General features: G+C 40.5%; 2 protein-coding genes across 4 annotated transcripts; one reads left to right on the plus strand and one right to left on the minus strand.

Moving 5' to 3' along the window:
- Positions 1–302: 302 nt before the first annotated feature.
- On the minus strand, positions 303–5,724 carry LOC145503228 (heat shock 70 kDa protein 12A-like). Its single transcript, XM_081482713.1, has 5 exons — positions 5,385–5,724; positions 4,333–4,655; positions 3,121–3,345; positions 2,546–2,723; positions 303–1,746 (listed from the first exon to the last, which is right to left on the minus strand). Exons 1-5 carry the CDS (start codon positions 5,395–5,397, stop codon positions 689–691), a joined length of 1,797 nt encoding a protein of 598 aa, XP_081338839.1. The 5' UTR covers positions 5,398–5,724; the 3' UTR covers positions 303–688.
- Positions 5,725–5,885: 161 nt separating this feature from the next.
- LOC145503215 (uncharacterized) lies at positions 5,886–25,053 on the plus strand. 3 transcript variants are annotated; one of them, XR_014051449.1, is made up of 7 exons: positions 5,887–6,531; positions 9,652–13,148; positions 14,009–14,089; positions 14,514–14,840; positions 15,497–15,772; positions 20,974–23,961; positions 24,240–25,026. XR_014051449.1 is itself a non-coding variant. In XM_081482681.1 (6 exons), coding segments are annotated over exons 2-6 (4,140 nt in total). In that variant the 5' UTR covers positions 5,887–6,531; positions 9,652–9,694; the 3' UTR covers positions 20,976–25,053. The 3 variants fall into 3 exon arrangements, 2 of the variants coding, with proteins under 2 accessions (XP_081338806.1, XP_081338807.1); XM_081482681.1 differs by having other exon boundaries at positions 20,974–25,053; XM_081482680.1 differs by lacking the exons at positions 20,974–23,961; positions 24,240–25,026 and having other exon boundaries at positions 5,886–6,531; positions 15,497–17,318.
- Positions 25,054–25,285: the final 232 nt, after the last annotated feature.

Here is a 25,285-nt window from a genome sequence, read left to right on the forward strand (position 1 = left end):
ATATCCCACTTGTCACTTGTATTTTCTTGGTGAACATTCTCCCATAAGGCTCGCGTGTATACCGATAAAATGTAAGTGACTCGTGGGATATTCCATGGCGCGCGAATTCAGCAATATTTTTTCACTGAATGGGCAATAAAAATTATTCTAAGCGAAGTATACTCTCAGAAAATTGTCCCCAAATGTGATGTAAGTAAAATAACCCTTGAAGTCAAACGAGTTATTGGTTTCCTTCTAATTTGTCAGCAGCTAATAAAAGAGAGCTAGCTTTATGCCCTCGCGGCCAATTTCAACCTGTAGAACACAGGGTTTCAGCTTCGTGCATGCTCTGGCCGCAATTTTAGCTTGAGTGTTCCAAACGAATTTTATCAAAAAGTGACTATAGTAATGAGATTTGAGGAAATACCCTTCTAAATGTGGTGATTTATTAAACTAAGAGCTTTAAACTTTATTAAGCTAAGATGTAGTAATTTATTGAACTAAGAGCAAAGTGCCTTTTAGCACTGTACTTGTGGCAGCCTTGCAATCAACCTGGTTTAACAGAATGAAATCAAAAGTTAATCAGCCTTAGGTTTTACCGTACCAATGATCTATGTGTGCTATTGAAATTATCTATATGGCAAATATGTAACGCCTAATCACTACATCACTTATGATATAATTAGGCATAGAGGCTATAGTCGAGTGTTTATGATCGACAGAAAAAATCCAAGGTGGTTTGAGCCTTGTTTCCACTTGAAACATCCCAAGCGGTCGCGGTTATTTCCGTTCCACCAAAATACATGCAGACTTCTATTTTCCTATCTTTACCTCTCCAGGTATCAGGGGACTTAACCACGACACTTCCAATTTGAGTTACTCCGGGATCAGTGACAAACTGAGTTTTAGGATTGCTTGTGACGAAGAATCTACATCCTGCTCTTGTTTGGTTCGCTCGCGCAGGCTGGTATCTCATGGTTTTCTTCTGACCAAGCTTAACTACCTTATTTTCCTCTACAAAGCAATCAAATAGTTCATCGCACATCTCAACGCCATCTGCAATAAACTTCTTTTCTTCCGGATGAACACCCTCGACAAAATTGATGCAGTATTCAGTGCCGTACGTTGTGCACACGACTCTTTCGGTTATTTTGGACGGCTTTTTGCCAAACATCACAGCACCTTGGACAACTGCTGTGGTTGCATGACGGGGAACAAGGACTCTGAGAGTCCTTGAAAATTCCCTTTTTATTTCTTCTTGAAGGAAAGCAGATTCGGCGAAGCCGCCAACGAGAAGCATGGTTTGCACTTTTGAGAGGCTTGGCTTTCTCAGCAGTGATTTCAAATGTTTCTTTATACTTTTCACCACAGGAGTAAATAGTCCTTTCATGGTTCCTGAACTCAGAGAAAGATACTCATTATTTTTCAGCTTGATTTCTTTTTCTCCATACCGTTCCATCACTGGACTTTTTGTCTGATTTACCAGGGACACAAAGCTGCGTGGTAATCGGATATTTGTCATCAAGCTGCTGTCTAGGATGCGGTTCCCTCGCTTCTTTGCTTCGAACTCATTCATCAAGGAGAGCCAATCAGATGGAAACTTGTTGCGGTATGTTTGAAGCTTTTTCGCACCAAACAAGTCTTCCAAGAGACTCTCGAATCGTTGATTTACATATATTCCACCATAAGGACCCCCTGTAACTTTGTGGATCTCTTTGATGGTACCGTCCTCTTGTATTTCATGTACGGTCACGTCAAGCGTGCCACCTTAAGAGAAAAAGAGCAATCAGACCGCTAATTCCAAAATTGTATCCTGCCTACATGTAAGTAAAAAGATGTGGGATAAATTTTCTGTCATCTGTTATCAAGGTGGGGTAAAGAAATGGAAGGGCGCATGAAATTAATGAGTAAAATAACAAGGCAGCGTTGCCGGGTAACCGAGGTAGTAACAAGGGTAAAATGATAGTGGTGGTTCACTCGAATTCCACATAGGTTGCTTATTCTTTATGGCCAGAGTGGACCAGCTGGTGTGTAGCCAGATAACCTCTTCGAAAGCAGATATTTTTTTCAGTGTATTTTGGACCTCCATCTTCCTTATGGCTCGTGAGAATAGATTTTTCTCCTGGGAGTGCAAAAAGCAGTGTACCTGGCGCGTTAGGACACCTGTACATTTACGTTGAACTATAAGGTCAGTGATGTACGTTGAAACCATATTGTATTTTATTTATCAAGGAGCACGGTATCTTAACGCTGTTTGCTTTTTTTTCGTCACCTCTATCACGGGTTCAGCATACAGGTAAACAAGTTATTACTTAATTCGGTGCTTGTCTTTTGAATAAAGGTATTAAAACGTCAGGTCAGTTTACTTTGACTTCGTTACATTCGGAACTTCGCCTCTTTCCACTGAGGGATCAGTTCGGGAACCTAATGGTACTGGCATTTAATTCAGTTTTCTTGTTTTCAGATCCTCCTTGTTACTGGTAAATAGATGTAAACCTGAATCGTCCCTTAGTGTTTCGTTGCGTCACGTAAGTGTAACTATAACTGTTCTAGAAGTATAACTTACCTCCAATGTCAACAACAATGTAGTGTGTATTTAACTGAGATAGTATTCCATCCACAGATCTGCTACCGGTTTCTGCATGGAAATCATTCATATTCTTCTCCTGACAAAATATTGCTGCAGCTTCCGGTTCCAAAGCAATAATTAATTGCTCTGGATTTTCTGGTGATCCCACACCTGCCTGTACAATCAAGATAAAAGTGGCTTATTGCTAATCCAAACGGAAACTCCTGGATGGCCATGGATTATTGAAACTAGAATATAAAATCTTCCTACAGTGTCTATGGAATGATTTCTCTCCAGCTCTTTCGCTGATCGTGTGACCCGTTAGCCAAAGATCGAGAGCCTTGCCTTGGTCTCATTTCTTCTACGTTTGGGTATGACAGTTACTAAATAGAAATTGCTTTCTGTAAATTATATTTTCCCCGACACTTACTCACTTCAAATCAAATACAACGGCACTTAAAAGGTATTTGTGCTTCAGTCAATAGCCGGTGTAGGTTTACATCAAGACATACTAGCCTTAATAGTTTATTTATTTATTATTTGAACAATGATTCACATTTATCCATCCTTACCTCATAAGCAGCTTCTCTCATGAACTGTTTAGCTTTTGGAGTCCATATTGCTGGGACGGTTAGAACCCACTGGATATCGTTGGCGTTGTAGTGCTCATCTCCAGTTCGTTGGCAAATAACTTTTAGCGCCTCCTCTTTAAGGAATTTGATGGAACGTGCAAACACTGTCTTGGCTTCAACTGACTGTCCGTTGGCAGCTTTGATAGCAGTTTCGACGTTCAAGCTCTGAAAGAGAATACGAAAATTGCTTTCAGGTGTTTGCTTTTGTCTTGCACGATGTTGCTGTTTTGTTGTTGTTGTTGTTTCAATATCACTTCTTCCCGCCTCTATTTCTGTTTTAGGAATATCTGCTTATCACACATGCTGGTTATTATACACCACAATGTTGGGGCACGCAGCAATCTAATTTGTCTGCCATTACATGTATGGCCTCAAGGTATATAATGGGTAAATGCATTTTTGATTTTGATTTTTTTTTTTTTTGACCAATGAATGGCAAATTTATATCTGTTCCTTTTTCAGTAGAAACGTCTCAAATTGTACATCCCAGCTTATTTCCTTGCGACTATCTGCCACCCAGAAGAAAAACTACCCCACTCTAAAAAACGGTAATAAGCGGGAAGGATGCGTGTGGCTGCAACGATGCAGGACCATACCTACTCCTTCCGCGGGGAGGAAAGGGGATTTGTGGGGGACACATTCCAGTAATCAGACAAAAGACCTTCTTTGACACGGACTTGGAGAATGAGCGGAGTGATCAAACGAGCAAAACTCTAACATGTCTGCTACTCAAACCTGACCTGTCATTCGACTCATTTGGTTACGATGCTAGACATACTAGCTATCAGCAAAATTTAACCACCCAGCAAGGAAAACCTACCACCAATTCCCAGATTCCGGGTTTTGATAAGCTTATAATGGCAGCCACGGGTTTCCCAGGCCAGCAAGGAATCGGACGAGAGACAATCTCTCAAGCAACAATGATGGATGTATGTGTGTATGTGTACGTATGTATGTATTTGTCAGGGGAAAAGGTGAAGCCAGGTTAATTAAGATAAACAGCATAGAATTTATTTATCAACAACAGACCCGAAATAAATTCTCTTACATCCTTTTCTTTACTGTCTTATTTCTCTACCCCAAGTACTGAAACAATACTAAGCTTTAAGTTAAAAGGCAAGAGCTGAGTAATTAAGAATTCAAGCAACTCACCTCATCACTGTGCAGAGCCATTTTAAAGTGCTTAAAAAAGAGGTATTCCTTTTCTTCGCTCTCTCCTTGTAGGCCTGCATACTTCTCAATAGCATCATAGCCAAATGAGTCGAATGACAGATCGGGTTTGAGAAGCAGACATGTTGGAGTTTTGCTTGTTTGGCCACCCTGTTCATTCACCCAGTCCATGTTCATGAAGATGGCGTCCTTTCCTTGGTCTTTAATAAAAGAAAATGCAAATCCACTGTACGTTGTCCCAAAATCGATCGCCACAACCGCAAGGTACGAAGCTCTCGGAGAATAGAAGAGTGCGTCTTCTAATGCTGTCGGAATAGGAAATACAATGCTATAAACTGATACTGACATGCATGCTTGTGTCACATTATTTCATCATTTGAATTTCAATTGCAATTTCCGTATTGCAAAACTATACAGAAACATGTAGTATGTATTTACAAAATTAGTTAAGGATCCTTTATTCTTTTACTTTACTTGACACGGATATGTTTACAGCGTTGTCATTATGCAGTGTGAATGGTGATGTTAGTTTGATGTCTGTGAAATACTTGAACATAACCTGAACGACCAACCGATGAAAATTTGATTTTTAAATTTTCTGACCTTTCATTCTGACCATTCTGGGTTGTTATCGAGAAAACCTCAAATAGCTGCAGATGTTGGACTTCAATGCACTTAGCATCAGACACAATGAATGACAATAAAATAACCAGTAATGTATCTTCAAAACGTCTTGACAAGCTGCAATAAATTTAGCGCTGTATATTTTATAAGCTGAATCGTTTGTAAGCCGGGGTAAGAACTTTTCAGTAAGTCTGGGTATGGTGATCAGGTAGAGAATCTTAGAGAGTTACAGACGTTTGCTCACTTGTCTAAAATATCGAACCGATTGTAAAAACCCGAACAGCTCAACAGCTTTTGATCTGCTGACCTCGAAAAATACATTGCTTCATTGGAAATGCGGCCTGCAATTTCTCGATACTGAAATAGGCTTCACTCGCTACACTAACAGTGTATAATAGGTTTTTACTTACCATTGCATGCCATGTTACTGCTTTCAGTGTACTTTGTTAAAGATTTGCTGTGGATTGAAACAAATTGTTAACTGTTTTATCGCTGCGAGATTAAAGTCTTTTTCCGAGAAACATTTTGCACCGAAGGGAAATTTCCCTAATCATTGATGAGTGGCGACAAGTCATGCGTTATACAGTATCCGGTTATTCTCGGAAAAAGACAAAATGGGACGCTTACGTCACGCAATCTGTGTTTTTGTTTTCGTTTTCGTTTTTTTCTTTTTAATCAAGAGCTTCTTACACTGTGAAAATGCGAAGAACTTTCGCTTCTATTAGCGAGTAAAGAAGAATTTTTACGGAAGTCTGGCACTTGGAAGGCAAAAGTTATAAGATGGCATTAGAAAATTGACAAATTCTCCCCCTAACAACACAATAACATGGTCTGTTTTTGGCCATGAGAGAATATTATTTCCTCAAATCAAATAAACGGAACAGTAATGAACAAGGAATCTAAATAAACCTCTCTGCCACCTCGCAGAAATTTGTAAACCTTTAGTTAAGGGAGTGAACATTCAATGGGACACTGCATGCTACCAGAGTTTGTAGTAGGAAACTGAAACGAATACTGTAACAAATAGAATTATATACAAGGGACAAATGAGGGATGAGTCGTGGGGAAGAGTGCCCAGGCCGAAGGGAGAAAAAAAAAATTGTTTTGTTTTAATCGGTTCTATTGAAACATTGCCTGTTATTTAATTGGATACAGTGGCCCGCTCATTGGAACACGGCTATTTCGAATTCCTTGTTATTTTGAAAACTATTTCCCTTGGATTTGCCCTATCGACCTCTACTTCCGTCTCCAGTCCTACTTGCCTTAAAATGATATCGAGACACTGGGAACGACTATATCTTAGTGTGACTGCAAAGTTTCATGGGAGACAGGTTCCGCAATTGTCTCACTCCCAATGAAATTATTCTGTGTATGCACGATGACACGAATCTGCACAATATTTAGACCAAAGACTGTTACGTTTTACGAAGGAGACATCTGACCCCTTCTAGCTTCTGTTGATCTGCTGTTGAAAACGACAATCTCCGTCCAGAGTTGGCTTGAATCGGAGACAGCAGCTGGTTTTCAGGCAGTTCTGTCAAAGCGCATTCTTATCAGGTATCAATTATACTAATTACAATAATTCTCTTAGGTTGCCAGGAATTGAACATGTTCTTGCATTGTAACAATGTTAGGTCAGTCTTGAGAGCAAAAGGCTCGAAGAGACAGAAATTTGAAGCTGTTTGGCGATTCTGATATTCCGTGATCACATTATGACTATTATGCATTGCAACATAAATAGTCGATCGTGAGTGTCGTTACACCTCAATTGTGCACTTTAAATTATTTCTGCTTCAATTTTCATCTACTGAGTTAGCCTGCTATTGTAGCTTTCCACTTGTCTTATCGGTGGGTATTGCTGTTCTGTAGGATTTGCAGCGCAAAATCACAGGACATTGGGGGAAATGGTTTAGAACGGTAGTTCAATGTACTGAGAAAAGCCGGAAGCGAGGGCCGTGCGTAAAGTGAATCTTATTCATCTCCTTACAGCAATATTTCAAATTTGCAAATTCGCCGTTGAATTCAAGTTGAATACATTCGTGTATGAAAATCTCAATTAGCATTAATTTGCTGTATTTAGAACTGTATGTTTTGGTTCTTAGAATGTACATGACTGCGCGAAGTAAACGATCAGTTAGCGAACCTTCGAATAAGCTAATTCCCATGTAAACACACATATGGATAGAAACGTTCCCAAAACTAATTTCACTGGTGACCGCTTTTTTCATAGCCTGCTACAGTCTAATCCTTATGCCGAGAATTGGGACACTTCTTACCTCAGGCTCTGGTTTGTTAGTCACACTTTTAATCGTCACGCTTAACGCTGTCATGCCAGTTTTAAGTACAAATTAGACTACGAGTAGTCCCTCTCTCGCTTAGTCCGTCGTGCGTCACGCGAATAACGTCTGTACTCTTATTTTCATTACAATAATGTTTTAAGTAAACAGCAGTTAAAAGCAGACAAAGAAAACGAATGCGAAAATGTATTTACAAGAATAGAGTATATAGAGGCCAAAGGAGCAGAAGCGTTCGAGTTCGCCGCTACCGCTATGGAATCACAGTCAAACCTGTATTAGGCGGACACCCTCGGGACCCTTGCTAGTGTCCGTTTAATACAGGGTTCCGCTGAATACAGGTTTCCTCAGAATTCGTCTTAAAAGGATAATTTATCAATATTGGTCAGTATCAAAAGACCTTGAAAGGGACAAATAGCATTCTCGTGAACGATTGATAACTCTGAAATACCGTATTTCCATAAACAATGACAAGTACATGAGGTAAAGCGATTTAAGTATACAGTAACAGTATCTATACTGATCAAATCATGCGAAGGTTCACAAAATCAAACAAGAACAAAAGTTCTGTAAAAACAAAATCGAATTACAGAACATTGCATTTCTGTGACAGCTCAGTTTGTTGGCAAACTTAAATGGCCGATCTACTAAAACGTGGAGAAAAAAATCAGGCATTATTTCTGCAGTGTCCGTTTGATACAGGTTTCTAACAATAGTAATGACCATAAAAGTCGAGTTTAAGATCTCCGCGTCCGCTTAATAGAGGTGTCCGTTGAATACAGCGAATGTGGGAAAAGAAAAATGGGACTTGCACTGCTGTCCGCTTAATAGAGGGTGTCCGCTTAATATGGGGTCCGCTTAATACAGGTTTGACCGTACGAGAAAGAGAACAACATGTACAAACGATGTCATATCATTTTTATTTAATAGTTTCCGCTTGGTTTTGCAGTGTCTGTTTTCGATATTTCATTTAGCATTTGTGGTCTTTCGCTTGCATTTTATCTGCTTATGTATTTGCCGTTGCATTTTTACCGTTGCATTTTTACAATGTTACATTTTTATTTACACGTACGTGCATTTGTATTTGCATTATACCATGGTCTTAGATGTACCTTCAGATGTACCTGGCGTCGGTTGATGATTAAACCGGCCGGTACTCAAAGAACGATGTTGTAATCTTCGACTAACGTCTAACATTACGGGCATTTAGGTAACAAAAAAGATTCACAGAGAAAAAAAATTTTGGAGGACTGTTGGTCGCCTGATCACAGATTTAAGTGTAGCGGATTCACAGTTCAGACATGCTCGTTCGTTTGTACATCTCATATTTACCTTAACGAATTAAACGTCTGATACTGTAATGAGTCCGTTTTGTGCGTCTTCCAGTCGCACGAAAGTTTTTAATTCGTCTGACGTTTAATGCGTCTTATTTTCCGCACATAACAGATCTAGGGGCACTTTTTCATCTGAGACGCATTTATCGTCTGCAAGGTAAATAATGTCAATATCTAAAGACGTTGACAGTCGATCTGTCCTGATCACCCAAGTTTATTTTTGGTACCACGAGGTATGTAACCGTCTGCTTGTGAAGGAATAGCTACATGTGTAACGGGAAGTCAAATTAAATGAAATTTTAAAGGTTGCCAGAAAAAAAAAAAAAGTTGCCACAACAACAGAGAACGAAGCAAATATAAATGAGAGGAGAAATTAAAATGCAAGGGTGATAAAAATAAAATATGCCGCAAAAATGCAAAAGGACATGTAATGAATAATCAAGTGAAATGAAACTGAAACTGAAAATGACGTTATCATGCTCTTCCAATTTTCGTGGCTGGCTTATCCTTTATGTTTTGAGCTTTCATTGACTGGTTTCTCCAAAAACTGCATAAATTGTTCTCACCCACCACGCGTTCTTGAAAAGCAAATTAATCATTAGAGTAACCTTTTAAAGAAAGACAAAGTAAAAACGTGCAGTTCTGTTTCTGTTTAATATTTGTTGAAAGAACAATTCAAACGGTATAACGAAAGGAAGTATCGTCGATAAAGTTGTACGGTCGCTTACACACTAAGCAATGTTTCGTACAACTTGCATTGCCTGGTTTTTTTATTGTAAATTTTTTTATTATTATTATTTTTGCCTTCGGCTCGTCGCTAAGAGGGACCATTAACTCCACTTGCTTGCTGCCACGAAATCATTGCGATTTATATATGTATGTGTGATATAGTTTTTGTACAACTAGTGTCGATTGCTACAGCATTATCAGAGAAATCGCAGAAAAAAAATGCGTAGTTCTACAATACCAGTTTCGACTTGCACTGATAGCAATAGACCGTATTCAAGCCAGGGGATGTTACTAAGCTTGCCTGATATCTTTTTTTCCAGATTAATAAGAAATCGCCTTCAAATTCTTACTCTGGAAATAATCATGAATGGTGTTCTAGAAGAAGACGTCAAGAATTTAGTTCGCCTAAATGCAGACGGGAAGAAGGAACTGTGTCTGAAAGGAAGAAAACTCGCCCAAGTTCCTGATGCCCTCACAAAAATGACCGATTTAGAAGTTCTCGATCTCTCAGACAACGAACTAGCGGAAGTGCCGGAAGGGTTGAAGAATCTAAACCAGCTTACAACTTTAGTGCTGAGTGGAAATAAACTGGAGGAGCTTCCCCGTATTGTTTGTCAGTTAAAAACGTTGAGAACATTGGACGCGGCATACAACACAATTTCAAGATTACCTGAATCAATATCAAATCTTGATCAACTCACCACACTTAATCTGAGCTACAACGAGCTCGAAGAGATTCCGAAAAACCTGTGTAGGTTAAAGAAGCTAACTACTCTAGACATAACATCAAACCCAATCGAAAGAATAACAAAAGAGATCACGAATCTGCGCCTGCTCTCAACACTTCGGATAGCAGGAACCAAGCTAAGAGAATTACCGAGCTTTCTCTGTCAGTTGAAGAGGCTTGTCAATCTGGACGTGTCCCGAAATGAAATTTCCAGACTGCCTGAAACCTTATCTGGTTTAAGCCAGCTTCAAACCCTAAACTTGAGCACGAACAAGCTGGACGAACTGCCGGAGACCCTTTTCCTTCTGAAACGTTTGACAATCCTTGACATATCATGGAACTCTTTAAAGAAAATACCGAAGAACATAGAACAGTTGCATCAATTGAACACTCTTCGTTTGGAAGGAAACAACTTATTTGAATTACCTGAAGCCATTGGTCAGCTGGAAAAGTTGACGACATTAGACGTGTCGCTCAACCGTCTGGTGTCCCTGCCTAGAGCGATAGCATGCCTGACTCACCTAAAAGCGCTTCTGATGAGCTGTAACAAGCTACATTTGTTGCCAAATGGTATTTTCCGGTTGAAATCGTTGTTAACACTAGATGCAGGGTACAACGAAATCCAGAGACTTTCTGATCGTATAGCAAATCTCACCGAATTAACCTCCCTTCAACTAGCGGGCAACGAACTGACCGAAGTCCCTGAGTCTGTTTTGAAGCTGACAAAGCTAACAACCTTGAATGTGTCTGACAACTGTCTTACAACGATTCCAGAAGGCATCGCAGACCTTCGTCAACTCGATTCGCTAAATCTGGCGAGGAATCATCTACAGAATTTGCCGATGGAGATTTTCAACCTTAAAAGCCTAACAACAATAATCCTTTCATCGAACAAGCTGAATAGGATAAGCGAAGATATTATCAACCTTGATCAACTTACTACACTTGATGTCTCTGACAACCACTTAGAAGAGCTTCCAGAAGCTATTTTCAAGCTGACAACGCTTTCGATATTGAAGCTGTCATCAAACCAGTTGAAAGAAATACCCGAAGATATCATAAATCTCGCTCATCTTACTACACTGGAACTGTCACACAATCGCTTGACAAAGCTCCCAGAAGCTATTTTCCAGCTAAAAATGCTAACAACGCTAACTCTGTCTTCAAACCAGCTGCAGAGAATGAATGAAGATATCAGCAATCTACAGGACCTTACCACTCTTGATGTGTCTGGCAACCGCTTGAAAGAGCTACCAGAGACAATATGTCAGTTAAAATGGCTAACTACACTTTGTGTATCAGAAAATCTACTGAAGAAGTTGCCTCTTGGCCTTGATACGTTACGAAATCTCACATCGTTGCAAGTTGAGAAAAATCCACAGCTGAAGTTTCCTCCTGTTGATGTTTGGCAGCGTGGATTATCAAGCATTATGACATACCTACACGAAATAAGAAGAGGGAAGGCATTCCATCAAAAGGTTGTCCTTCTGGGCTCGAGCGGAGCTGGGAAAACCAGTTTGGCCAACACTTTAGCACAGAACAAACCATCCTGCGTTGAAGAAGAAGACCGAACCATCGTACTGGATAGGATCCCTTGGGAAATTGACGTGAACGAGACACTGCTGGACGTGTCAATGATCGACTTTGGAGGAGATGACATCTACAAGATAGTGCATCATCTCTTTTTAGATGAAAGTTCCCTAGTGCTCCTTGTGGTTAATTTGGCGCGATATTCTGAGGAGACGTTCTTGAGAGACATGGGCAGTTGGATAAATGTGTTGAAGACCCGCGTACCTGAAGCTCGAGTCATTTTGGTAGGAACACATGTCGATTGCCTAGAGAACAAAGAGGAACTGTTCTCGAAAGTGGAAATGGTTAAGGAGCACTTTTCCTTTCATTTCAAGGACGGCCAACTGAAGTCTGAAGACTTTGTTATAGTGTCCTCTAACGATTTCAAAGGTATACGCGATTTAAGGAGCTGTATTCTGGACTTTGTCGTTAAGAATGGAAAGGTCATTCCTTCCAATTGGGTGCACATTTACAATGACCTGCAGAATTCCGAAGTGACTAAGAATCGACCATTTCTGACTTTTGACGTCGTTAGACAGCTGGTCGATTCCAGAAACAAAGGCGTTGCGGAAATATTCATGAGATTGTTTAAATCCAAGAATGAGTCAACAAAGACAATGTTAAGCTTTTTCCATAACGCAGGGATTTTGCTGTGGTACCAACACTCAGACGAGCTCAAGAAGTTTGTGTTCCACCGTGCAGAGTTCCTGACGGAAGTTATGAAGGTTGTCTTTTCAGACAAGGTGGCCACCGGTTCCCTGACTTTTGGGGGTAGTATTAAACACTTCCTTACTTCAGATTCTTTCGAGGAGACAAAGCAAGATTTGCTAAGACGAGGAATCCTGTCACGGACGCTCTTGAAGGGTCTATGGAGAGACCACCGGATTGAAGAAGATGTGTTTGATGCCATGATCGACTTGTTCACTCACCTTGACTTGTGCTATCCAATGGAAAAGGAAGTTCATCGAGACGGGCTTCGTTTTCCTTGGTTCTTGACCGACGATGTCCCAGAGGTGTGTTATGTAAAGAAATTGATGCACGAGGCCCCTTGTTTGGGATCTCATCGTTTGTCTCTGAAATACGTGTATCCGGTCATGTGTCCGACGCCGCTCTATCATAACTTCGTGGTACGCCTTCACCGTCATGTACAAGACTTGAAAAGTCGACATGACTGGAAGGATGGAGTATATGCGCAGGTGAAACAATCCCAGGTGTTGGTTCACAAATCGTTTAAAGGAGCAGAATCCAATATAACAGTGGCTGTCGAGGGACTGGATTTACTTGAGCTATGGACGATACTCCTTGCTTGCCACGAAGAATTAACACACTTGATGGCACAGTGGCCGGGATTGAGGTGGGAGTGCTCGGTTGTTTGTCCTCACTGCACACGTGTGAGTATTCAGGATCCTGGTAACTTCCCTATGTCAAATTTGGACCAACGCAAGTGCCCCAAAGGACACGTGACGTGTTATCGCCATGATGAGAAGGTGCCCGCCTGTTTAGTGTACCCTTTGAGACCAGGTAAGTCCAATATATAGTGGTGCAGGTTTGGTAGTGACAACACGAAGCGATATCATACGAGATCTAGCTTTTTCATTTTGAATTCTTTCCGAAGTCATTAAAATGTGATTCACAATTCGACTTGCAAGACATAAGCTGGCGAATCGTTCTTTACTGTATTTGTCTCATTAGAATAAGTGATTTATTTTCTGATCGAGCTACAAAAATACCAGTTCTGAATCTTGAAAAGGCATAACACGATTTTATGTCCGGTTTATCACACACTTTTTTGCGTGATGCAGGCTTAAAAACACATTCTTCAAAGATTTTGTTTGGGCTCGTTAGCGCTTTTGCCAGCCAAAAATTTCCAAGTGTTTGAATGCCAGCGTCTCCTTCCATATTAAAGCTAAGAATTTCATCATGTTCTATTAAGTTTCTCTTCATATCTACAATGTATCGTAATGCCTCCTCTTTGCAAAGTCGTATATACTAATGAAGCCGCAAATTGAAACTATGATGTAAGCAAAGATCGCTGGAAACCGCAAGAAGCCCATTATTTGCTCCTTATATATAACTGATCGGCCTAGATTAGCCGAATAAACTACCCGCGGATTAGTCCATATTTGTATTAATTTTCTCTGGAAATTGAAATATAGTCTGCATGTAAAGTGTGTCTTGTAGGAAAAGGTGATTAACTAGTACTAAGTGAGACAATAATATATACAGTACACATCTTTAGCACATTTTTCCTTCAGAAAAAATGATAAAGTATATATTGAACGTTTATTGTTAAATATTCTATAATAAGAGCAAAATGACAAAGCAATGTCGTTTATCTGTAACGATTTCTCTCAAATTCCAATCTTTTTTATACTTCTCAGACGACCCCAAACACCGGCAAGTATTGAAAGAATTCAATCGTCAAGAAAGCCAGGATGTTGCAAGCAGCAGTAGAAGCCCAGGTATGAACATGGCAGTCTTTTTAGTCTTTATCGACTGTTTAGTGAATAACATCACAGTTAACAATTTAGTAATTGCACCAGCTATGAACAAATGCCACGTTCATTAATAGTGTCTAGCAAATTAGCCAGCGCGATATGACGTCAAGCGAACATGGCTTTACACTAACTTGTAGAATTTCATAAGTCCAAAAAATAGACGGAACTTTTAATAACTTAAGCGATGTTGTTTACTGAATGCAATAGTATCAATAGCATCAGGTTGTTCTGATAGCTAAACAACGTAACTGGTTCAAGAGTAAGTATGACAAAAAGGTATCTTAATTATTCGCTGTTTCTCTCCACTCATGCATTTCCTTGCACGTGACCTCAGGTCTGGTTGTTGTAGAAGAAACGTAATAGGACTGTCCATGATTTGTTTTTTTAGCTGCTCAGCGGAGTCTTGTTTTCAAGTCCGGGTCGCCTTCTGTTGATGAACTGCATCTTTTGGCACGAGAAGTTGGTCCCAAGTGGAAAGTTCTAGGCCGACAACTGCGTATAGCTGATGCCGATCTGAACCAGGTCGAGGCTGACAATGAAGGCCAATATGAGCAATGCTACCGCATGCTGAAAAGATGGACTGAGGTGCAAGTTAACCCACCGACTTACGAAGACCTCGGACAAGCGTTACAGCACGATGCTGTCGAAAGGCCAGAGCTGGCGGAAAAGTACTGTTGTCAAGACGGTGGCGAGGAATATGTTGAGACCCCCAGCCGTATGTAGTACCCATTGGCAAGAGTATAGTTACTAGATGGGAGTCAGTAGATCTTTAATCAAATAGAGTCCAGCAGTACAATTATTAATTACAAGACCATTAATACAAATTATTTTTACCTCGATCGATTTCTCAACGCTCACTTAATTCAACACTCCACTGCAATTTACGTTCCTGGGATCATTTCAATATTGTTTTATCGAGTACGCTTGGAGGCCTGATGACAGTTGAGGGAGTCAACAGCTGTTAAACTGTAAACTGCAACACATTGAGGTCTAAAGGATTTTTTTTTCCTTACGTGTTCTCCCAAAAATAACCTTAAGGGTTTAGTCTCAACAATGCTACATAACAATGCACTGCAATTGTTTACTCTTTTTTAATGTGTTGTTGTTCGCTTTCGGTGTTGTTTTTGTTGTTTGCTGCTTATTGTTGTTTGGTTTTTTTCTTTTTGGCTTCACGTTATGGACAATCTCGATCTGTTCACTATTTTTTAAATATTAGAATCCGGCGAAGAAGAACTTTAGGCCGTTCTAATAATTTTAACCTTAAATTATTAACAAACACGAAACCAATTGGGGAAAGTCTGTTTTGGGCTGGGAGATTACGAGAGAACCAGGAAATCAAAAGTTGAATTGTAATTCTGTATTTCTCGTCAGCCACCGTGGTCTTTAAAGAAGGAAGGCCAGACCCAAAAGAGGTCCTCAGTCTTGCCCATGAGATGAAGAACTGGAAGCAGCTAGGGAGAGCCTTGAAATTGAAAGACCCACAGCTGGACGAAATTGATGGAGGTATCAGAGGCTTGTTCGAGAAAAGTTACGCAATGCTCAGGGGATGGATGGAAACTAAAGGCAGCGCCGCGACTTATGCGGAACTGGCGAGAGGACTGGAGATAGTGGGAAGAAGGGATCTGATCAGGAATTTCTGCAAAAAATGTGAGTTGCCAAAATTTGTTGTCCGTATAATTTGAATTATTAAATTCTCATCCTCGGATAATGCAATTCTAGCTTTCTGATTGGTTCACTGGATCTCGGTTACCAGCCATTATACCTGTGTTTGACCTTATATGGAAATGAAAGCGGCAAATGTTGCTCGGCATGAGCTTTTTCGCGTGAAGCGAAGTTTCGCCGACAAAAAAAATGGGTGAAAAAAAGTACATTCGGTGAGCTATCTACACAGGAAATACAGGGAATTAAGGACAATGCCGTCCCAGTAACAACAAAAAAGCCACAAAGCTCGAGATAAGATTATTTAACGGCACGTATACGTTAAGTTTCCCTTAAAGTTGCAAAATTAAAATATGACCGGCGAGATTTTACGCATTCATGAAGATTATGTAACAAAAACAAATTTTACCTGAACAGAATGGCTTGCTAGTCCTGGTGGCACCAAATTTTCGAAACCGATATAAGAAATGTCAAAAGAAGAACTGAATGTTCAGTTGAAGTGTTTTTACTCGACTGCGAGGAAGAAAGATGACACGTATTGCAAAAGTTCATTGATTAAATCCATTAAAGCCGCCAGTTGATCATTTCGTTCACACGCCGCCGCACAACAAACCGTTTTCCATTATCTCTGACCAGGCAAATAAATTATTAGAGCATATGCATTTGTAAAAGGCCGCAGGTAAACAGGCATAATTGCCGGCGTAGTCCATAAGAAACCAGTTTCCAATGAGCAGATGAGGAAACTGTTCGACTAAGCAAGCTCGGATCAGCCGAGAGCAAGAATCCCGCACAGCTACAGAGGACGACCTAGTTTCATCTCAGTCTCTTTTTTGGCCGACGACGACGAGAGAATCAACGACAGCTAGCGCCAACAATTCTGTCCTTGCGAAAAACACCTCAAGGAGTTGAGTGTTTTGAGCTGAATCGAAGTAAGCCCGGTTCTTTACCAGCCACGAAAAACCACCAGGGTGGCCTCGGAGATTCTGAAGATGAGTCTGACGCTAAGATAGTTTCTGTCCTTGACTCTAAAACTGACCAACAATGAGCTCCACACATACAGCTCGAAATGCCAAGGCTTTCAAAGCAAGGGAATCCTGAGAGAGATCTTGTCGAGAATAATTTTGGCACAACGTCTGTGTCACATGCATGGCGATCAAAGTTTTCCGCAGCATTATTACAATGGCAATGTGCAAGTGCACAATTATTTGGCTCTTCTCCATGACTCGAACTTGAACGCTTTTCAAACTTTCTGACCAAGGTTATATCTCCTTCATTTGATAGACGTTTCTTGAATTCTACTTGATTGCAATTTCATTCAACAAATTCGCTTGCTTCGCTCTCAAATTTTTCATTCAACTACTTTTACAAACGGCGCGCATGTCATGTGATTTCCCACTTGTTGTTGTTTTTATCACATCGACTTCCGGTCGTTTTGTAAAATTAAAATCCAATAAAATTAAGCTATATTTCCAAGAATACAAATGCACCGAATTTAATAAAACAATTATTCCATTCGCGCTTGTTGGATATGAGATTGGTTATAGCCAACTCATATCCAACAAGCGCGAATGGAATAATTGTTAATTATTAATTTAGTTTTAATTAATTTGAAGAGAATAGTGGAAAATTTTAGCCAAGCTAGATTAAAGAACAGCTATTTCCTTAGCTATTCACTGACACCAAGGTGAATAATCATTTATTAGTATAATTTCCAGTGGCAAGAAAAAGAATTGAACATTCTGATTGGTCGAAGAGCTCATCATATGACGCTATATTCACCCCGGTGGAGCTTGGTTACTAAGCTCGCCATCTTTGCCATCTCGGCAAGTAAACATGGCGGACAATTGCTGAATGAAGTTTTCATTTATTCGAAAGACATCTTTCCAAGTCCAGGATATTTGAAAGGATGGATAATTTTCAAAATGACTGCTGTCGCCCTTGGACCAAAAATCTTTTCAAGAACTCATATTCAAGGCTTTTGAGAATCGTAAACGCAGTGGTTGCGTCGATCGCCAGCAGGTCAGATCGATTGACCGAAATTTATTTTTCTTCAAACTAAAGCTATTCATTTTTAGGCGATGATGACAACTGTGAATGAAGTCAACAACGATAAAACAAAGGTACCGGATTAATTTATTTTTCGTAGTGTTTCGCTCGTTTGTTTTACTGCCGAGTTCGATGAGTAAATTGATTGACAATCGATGTACATGTAAGCTTATTATTAAAACTACATCTGCATACGTGAATGCACATATGCACACGAACAATTGCGTCTGTGTTTTTATGTTCTAGTCCGTTATTTTGTAGTCCTTGATATTCACCTCTGAAAATTATACTAAAACAATTATTCGCCTCAGGCTCACTGAACACTGGTGAATATTCACCAATGTTCACTTCGCCTTTGGCGAATAATAACTACTTAATAACCGAGAGTGAGGTCGTTACGGGAAAATCTCAAACTGAGGTCTTGCCGTATTGACCGAGCGATAGCGAGGTCAATACGGTAGGCCGAGGTTTGAGATTTTCCCGTAACGACCGAACAGTCGAGGTTATTAAGTTGTTTATTATATGGCTCACGAATTAAAGAAAAAAAATTATTCGACCGGAAGTCGTCCATTTACATCCGGCGATGCGCGCGTTTACCGATTCATTCATCGTCTCAAACCCAGAGCAAAACTACACAGTCAGTGAACTTCACCACTGTATTTCTTTGCGGGAAAAATGATTGCCACAGCCCTCAAAAAGGTATTTTAGTATCGTGGTGCCACAAATTCATGAGGGAGTTTTTCCAACTTTTGTGGCGAAACGTCAACGCATATAGAAAAGACAGAAAGTACTTCAAAATGGTCCAAACCAACGGTCTTTCGGTGAAAGAAAATACTAATGCTTCAGAATGCACTGCTCAGAATAACTCGATCATCGCATTCGCCTTCGACAACATATCTTGACCTTCTTCATTCTGGGACTTATGAATGAACTTTTCAAGCCTAGTGAGCGTCTGAAACCTCCTGCAGGTATCAGAAACACTGCTACCGACAGAAATCGCCCGATTGTTTACATCTGATGATCCTGGAAGCTGATGTACACTTGCTTGTGTTAAAGCGAGGGAATCTATTTGATGAGAACTGAAACGGAGTTGAATATTTCGCTAACTGTTGTGACTAAGATGATAACTTATAAGTTTCTTCGTGGTTTTCTGCTCAGGATAAGCGACACATCTGCCGATGGTGTTTTTCACTTGGCGATTTTAGCTTTACTCAACACTCGGCAAACTTTGTTTTTGTTTTTCATTAGTGCTCGCCAAGGTTACCGGTAAGTCAAAAACGACTTCTATATAAATTTTATTAAGGAAAAATCCCTAAACTTTTCGCTACTCGGAATTAAATTTACTTCTCTTACTGTTTTCAATCGGCCTTCATCGTTTCAATGCCGCTTGAATTTTCCGAGCCGGGCTCTTCCTAATTTGCATAATCCGTAATCGGCCCGTGGGCATTACGGCTGCATAATGACCGCTCATATCTCGCTCTTAGCCAATCAGAGCGCGCGTTATATCGGTCGTAAGCCAAAGCCATATAAGAATTGTTGAATAATAACCGGCCCTAAAATGCTTTGGCTTTATTTTGTTACGAAAGATCGCAAAAAAAAAAGAAAAAAAAAAAACCTTTCGAAAGAAGAACTACCAAGTGATGCGCGGAAAAAGTCATTTGAGACCATCGAGCGATCGTCATGAGTTCTTCGCAGTTTTCTCCTGGTGTAGCAGGTTTTGATAGTACCACTACCACTGTTACTGTTCTGAAGAGAAAGGAGCCGGGTAGAGCTTAAAAAACAAAAACACTTTGGTCATCAGTACGACGACCAGATTTCGGGCGTGATAAACTGAGATTAGTCGAACTGGAATATTATTTGTGAGTAGTGTTTCCTCGTGCATTATTATAATCGATTTGCGTTCAGTCGCACTCAAGACATAAAGATCACGTTTTACATCACAGCAGACAACTGACATCGTGATTTGGAAGCCTGCCATCCAACCCTTTTTTCCTATTTAACAGATTAACCCGCGATCAGTCCTTTTATTTCAGTTAATTTAATATTGTTATTTATTTATTTTTGTTTGGGTGAGGGGAGGTTGCGGAAGGGGTATAGGAATAGCGTCTACTAGGCGTTCAGATAGTTAGGGCGCAGCGCGAAAATCGGCGAGCGAGAAAATAGGGGAGAAGGGTGGCAAAAGAAAGCAAAATAACGCCTGTGGGCAAACCTAACAAAACAGTATACCAGGATCTGGTATATCCTCTGATTGGTTAATTTTGACAGGGTTTGGCAGCTCTCGGGCGTTACTGATGCAGATGAGAAATGCGATATGGTGGCGGTCAGTGTAATTGACGGGCCTACACGACTCCTGCGGTTCGTGACATTTGTACACGCGTGTTTACAAAGGACACTTTTTATGTTGCGTTGTTAGGGCCTGGCTGTTTGATTTGAGCTGTTTGCAAGTACAGTTTGTTGCTTCTTATCACGGATATCATATTTATCATTTATCGTCGTCTGATTTTTCTTCAGAGACTGCCGTAGTTTTACTTCGGGAAAAAACGCCGTGATTTTCCAGTCGATTCCTGTCGATCTCTCTGAGTAGGTTTTAGCCTGCTTCGCGAAAGGAGTATCTTTAGTCGGCGATCTAGCGTTAGTTTGTCGTTTTGGTACTTTCAGCGATTTTTTTTCCCTACAATTCCCGAGAATTATTTCTAAACACATCTGCTGACAACTGAAAGCCACAAGCTGGCGGTCACGTTACGGGTCCCTGTAGGCGGTCTATAGGTGGGGGGAAGGACCTGTTATTAAGTTTGCCCACAGGCGTTCTTTCGCTTTCTCTCGCCACGCTTCTCTCCTACTTTTTCGCTCCCCGTTTTTCGCGCTGCGCCCCAACTAACTGAACGCCTGGAAGAGGCTAGAGTAGGAAAGGAAAACCTTCCAAGGAGAGAGATGAGGAGGAATGGTATGATCGCAAGCTATCCCCAGCCCATCGTGTCGACCGTCAAATTAGATTTTCCTGTGATCATGCTACACTTCTAATGGAAGACGCACTAATGTGAAATTATTCTTATAATAGGTTCGATGTTAGTAATAGGAAGTCAGGGCACTGAAAATACCAGGCATATGGAAGTTGAGAAATCGTAATTTTTGTTTCTCAACAGAGAGTGGGGTGAGGATTCATTTGGCCTAGTGACGTCAGCTGCATTAGAAATGCTACGAGATGTTTTTAAAATCTTGGACATGTTCGTTAACGTTGGAAAATGTTTTTATCATGTCATTGTAGATTAACGAGATTATAAGCGTCATTCGAACAATCTCTGTATCAGGCAGGGTAGCAAGTGCTATTTTTTGTAAATCTTGATGTATCATTTAGTAAGATTTAGACCATTATTATCCAATCGTTGAGTCGTAGGAGCTGTGGAGTGTACCTTGAGAGTTGTTACGTCATTACGATGCACTCTGCAGATTAGCAACATCGGCGGACGAGAAATGTGAGCTCTGCACGATGTTGGAGACTGAAATTAAGCTTCAAAAGGTGCTTGATCCCTTAACTTGTAAAGGGAAAAGCTAAGTGACTTCGTAATTTATGGAGTAAAGTCATGTCCTTTCAAGTACTTTTAATTAAATTGTGTTAGCTATAGAAGAGAAAATGAATTATGGATTAATTATGGACAGTGAATACGTGTTAGGCCTGGAAAATAAATACAATTAACAGAGTCATCTAGGAAAAAAAAATTAAAGGGGAAGAAGACTTGATGTTGCCACCAGTTCAATCAATGATTTAGAGAACACTTGATAGCTCCGCGACAGGAAATCTTTGATCCATGTGGAAATTTTCAGTTTTCTGTAAACATTTAGTCTTTGGGTTAATAGGGCAATTTTCGTTGATAGAAGTTTTGATAGTAAACTGCATGCTCGTAGTTTTTTTTTTTTTTTTTAAATTTCCTCTCTCTGTTATGTTGATTAGGTTAACAGTAACGAACATCTTTATTAAAGTCAAGTTTGAGCGTTTGTATGAAAATCAGTTGTTACTGATCCTCAATTCGTTGGGTGTTGTTGAGCGGTTGATAAGTGGAACCTTGATATCTGAGATATATAGCGGCTGGGCATTTAACAGCTGACCGCTTGATAGGGGTTCGACTGTATATATTTTTTATGACAATGTGATCAAGGTTTTTTGGTTTGTTTGCTGTGTATTTCCTTGAAGTAATTGGCATCCGGTCTTGCTACGTGTATATCATGCGTTCCATGATATGCACGTTGTCTACACTTTCACAGCGATTGTATGAGCTAACTTACGTTTCATTTCTATTAGACTAGAACTGTCGTTACATTGTACGTTCTTTTTAGAACCACAACTAGATATTCTTCAACTCCGTTCATTGTGTTAGCGCAGAAAAAAAAAACATTTCAGTACATGATTGCCAACGCTCTTCGTAGGCATCCCGTTCCTTAGCTAGCAAATGCGTGGTGGATAAAGAGGCGTTACTCCATCTGCGTTCGTAGGCTACATGAACCCTTTTTCCGACACAGGAAGAAAGTTGTCTGGATGCACGCACAGTGGGGATCATAGGTTTCACTCTAGCTGTAGTGTACTGTGACTTAATATTCCCTTTGCTGCACCTGAGCCATCGGTATAACCAGTTGTCACTAAGTTGACGAATAAAAACGTATTATAGTAGACTATGATCTACACAGTAGAGGCATTGCCATACTGGCCTAATGTGGTTAGCAAGTCGGACTCTTAATCGAGGCGCTTAAGCTCGGCTGCTAGTCAGGGTCATGTGACTTTCTTTCCAAGAAAGATACTGGAAGCTTGCTTGAAGCAAATCATTATTATGGTTGTATTCGGCTAACGTGTTTACATCCTTGTTGCCGCCCAATTCAGACCACGTGATGATTCATTTGGGAGGTTACAATTGTGCAATTTGTCACGCCCAACTGAGTGCAAGAGGGTATATGTACAAACAACAATTGTAACCTCCAAGATGAATTATGACTTGGTCTGAATTGGGTGGCAACAAGGATGTAAACACGTTAACCGAATCCCTCTATTATCAATATACGCGACCAAATAGAAACTCGGCCTCTTGAAAACACGTGCTTAGTACCTCTTCACATGCCCGCGGAATTTTATTGCTATTAGCTGACACGAAGAAACTATACTTGTGGCAGAAAAACTGGTAAGAAATACTCCCATTTCGTTCACACAAACATTTTTGCTCACAGTTGCGCACTGTTATCCCGGACCCTCGTATTCTGCGTAGCAGACGTTTATTTCCAAAAACACGCGAAGGGAACGAAACTGCGAGCGAGTGTTTTCTCCCTCATTTTCTGCGCACCCCAGGCGCGCTCGTTCGCTCGCTCATTTGCTCGATCTCTCCGGCTGGAAAATGGAAAGGAAACGTCTCTCAGGCTACGCAGGCTAAATCCCTTGGGGAAGGCAATAATAGTTTAAAATAGCGAGGGCTAGAGATAGCCGAAGGTAAATGGCAGGAAAAAAGCATTTCCAAGAGGAACTGGTTTGAGTGCGAAATAGGGAGGGTTGGTGGGTTCGAAAACGAAGACGTCATGAAATATCGAAAAAAATGATTTTTTTCCTTTTGAGCGCTTGCAGATTGTCAAGTTTTGTTTTCTTTTTTACCTAAGGCGCACGCGAAGTCGTAAAACTATTAGGAGCTTCCTTCAATGGATGCAATCTTATGAAGAGTTAGGATTTATTCAATACATTACCAAGAGCAGCAGAAGGAAAACAATTAATTAAGATATCCCAATTAGAGCCCTTTTCAATTGAGTGTCGTAAAACCAAAACCAAACCAATTACTTACCAATTAGACCACTCAGCTAATCTCAAAGCGTAGTAAAACCAAAACCAAAACCAAAGCAATGGGCCATTTTGCTAATGCAAATAATATTCCCTAACAAAGTGTATTATCGTTTGTCTCACGATGTAGTCACTTGAGATGGAGATCGCGACGTTTCGACTGCTCACTGCTAGTCTTCTTCAGGCGATAAGGTCGACTGATTGCGCGGTATCGTTTATATCACAAAGGTCGGCTGTGATTGGTGCATTTCGATCCTCCTATTGTTCCATTGTTCCGGCGAGTAGCTGTTCCCTCAGTGGTCCGCTGTTGTACCGTTCTCCTGTTGTTGTGTTTTTGATCGTGGGCATCCATGCTTCAGGAATTTCAATTCACTTATCCCAGTTGATGTTATTAGGGTTAAGTCTTATGTGAATAGCTTTCTTGACCCTAGTGTGTACCAGTGAGGATCTCGATCAATAAACTTGACCTCATTCCAGATAGGATAGTGGCCGGTCTTGTGGGTGTGTTCAGAAATGGTCGAAGACTGGGTACGGGTGAGTCGTATATCCCTGTCGTGTTCTTTGATCCTCTCCTGTATAGATCTCCCTGTTTCCTCAATGTAGACTTTGCCGCACTCACAGGGAATCCTGTAGACAACACTATCCTGTTCAGCCGGGTTGACGGTGTCCTTTGGTCGCACTAAGTGTCACCGAAGTGTCGTGTCGGACTTAAAGACGGTGCGAATGCCTTCTTGTTCTAGGCAGCGGCCGAGAGACTCCGAAACTCCTTGGACATAAGGTAAAACGGCGGTGGATTTAGATTCCGCGACGGGCTCTCTTCCTGGGGTTGTTCGTGCCTTTGTGATCTTCTGTACAAAAGAGGAGGGATATCCGTTAGAAACAAGTACAAATGACAGATGTTTCTTCTCTCCAACGATTACTGATGGTTTGGTCACCAAACGTTTAGCCCGGTCGTACAGACACTTCACAATACCACGCTTTACTGATTGAGGGTGGTGTGAATCATACGCTAGGTACTGATCAGTATGTGTTGGTTTCCTGTAGACACTGGTGGTAAGGCGGCCATCAGGTTCTCTATAATCAGTTTCTCTATAAACTTGGTCAAACGGTGCATGATAGTCGATGATAGTTGAATGATTCTCCCCGAATTTTCACCGACTATCATCGACTATCATGCGCCGTTTGACCAAGGCTTTAGCATTAACAAAATGGTTTATTGTCTGATTACTTTCGGCACTCAATTGAAAACCGTTCTAACAGAATTTCTAATTATTATTATTATTATTATTATTATTATTAGAAAAGCATCTTCATTCTTGAACTCTTAGTTTGACGGTTGACTATTATTTAACTTCAACTGACTATTATGGAAGTACTGTTCACAAGTTCAGTCAATACCCCGTCAGATTGTAAATGCAAGTATGTGCTAATTTGCTCATACTGCTTTATGCTATAATTAACGTGTACGAGCACTCGGCTGAAAAATCGGTTCCGGTGAAATATATTTTTATCCTGGCAGTGATATAGCCACTAGAAATGCAATTAGCGAATGCTTAAGATAAGCGAAAAGCGAGGATTTCAAAGCCAACAAGCATTGGTAAACACGACAAGAACACAAACAGAACCTTTGGAAGAATATATACGACTCG

Source organism: Orbicella franksi, chromosome 11 (genome assembly GCF_964199315.1).
Source record: "Orbicella franksi chromosome 11, jaOrbFran1.1, whole genome shotgun sequence".
Lineage (NCBI taxonomy): Eukaryota > Metazoa > Cnidaria > Anthozoa > Scleractinia > Merulinidae > Orbicella > Orbicella franksi.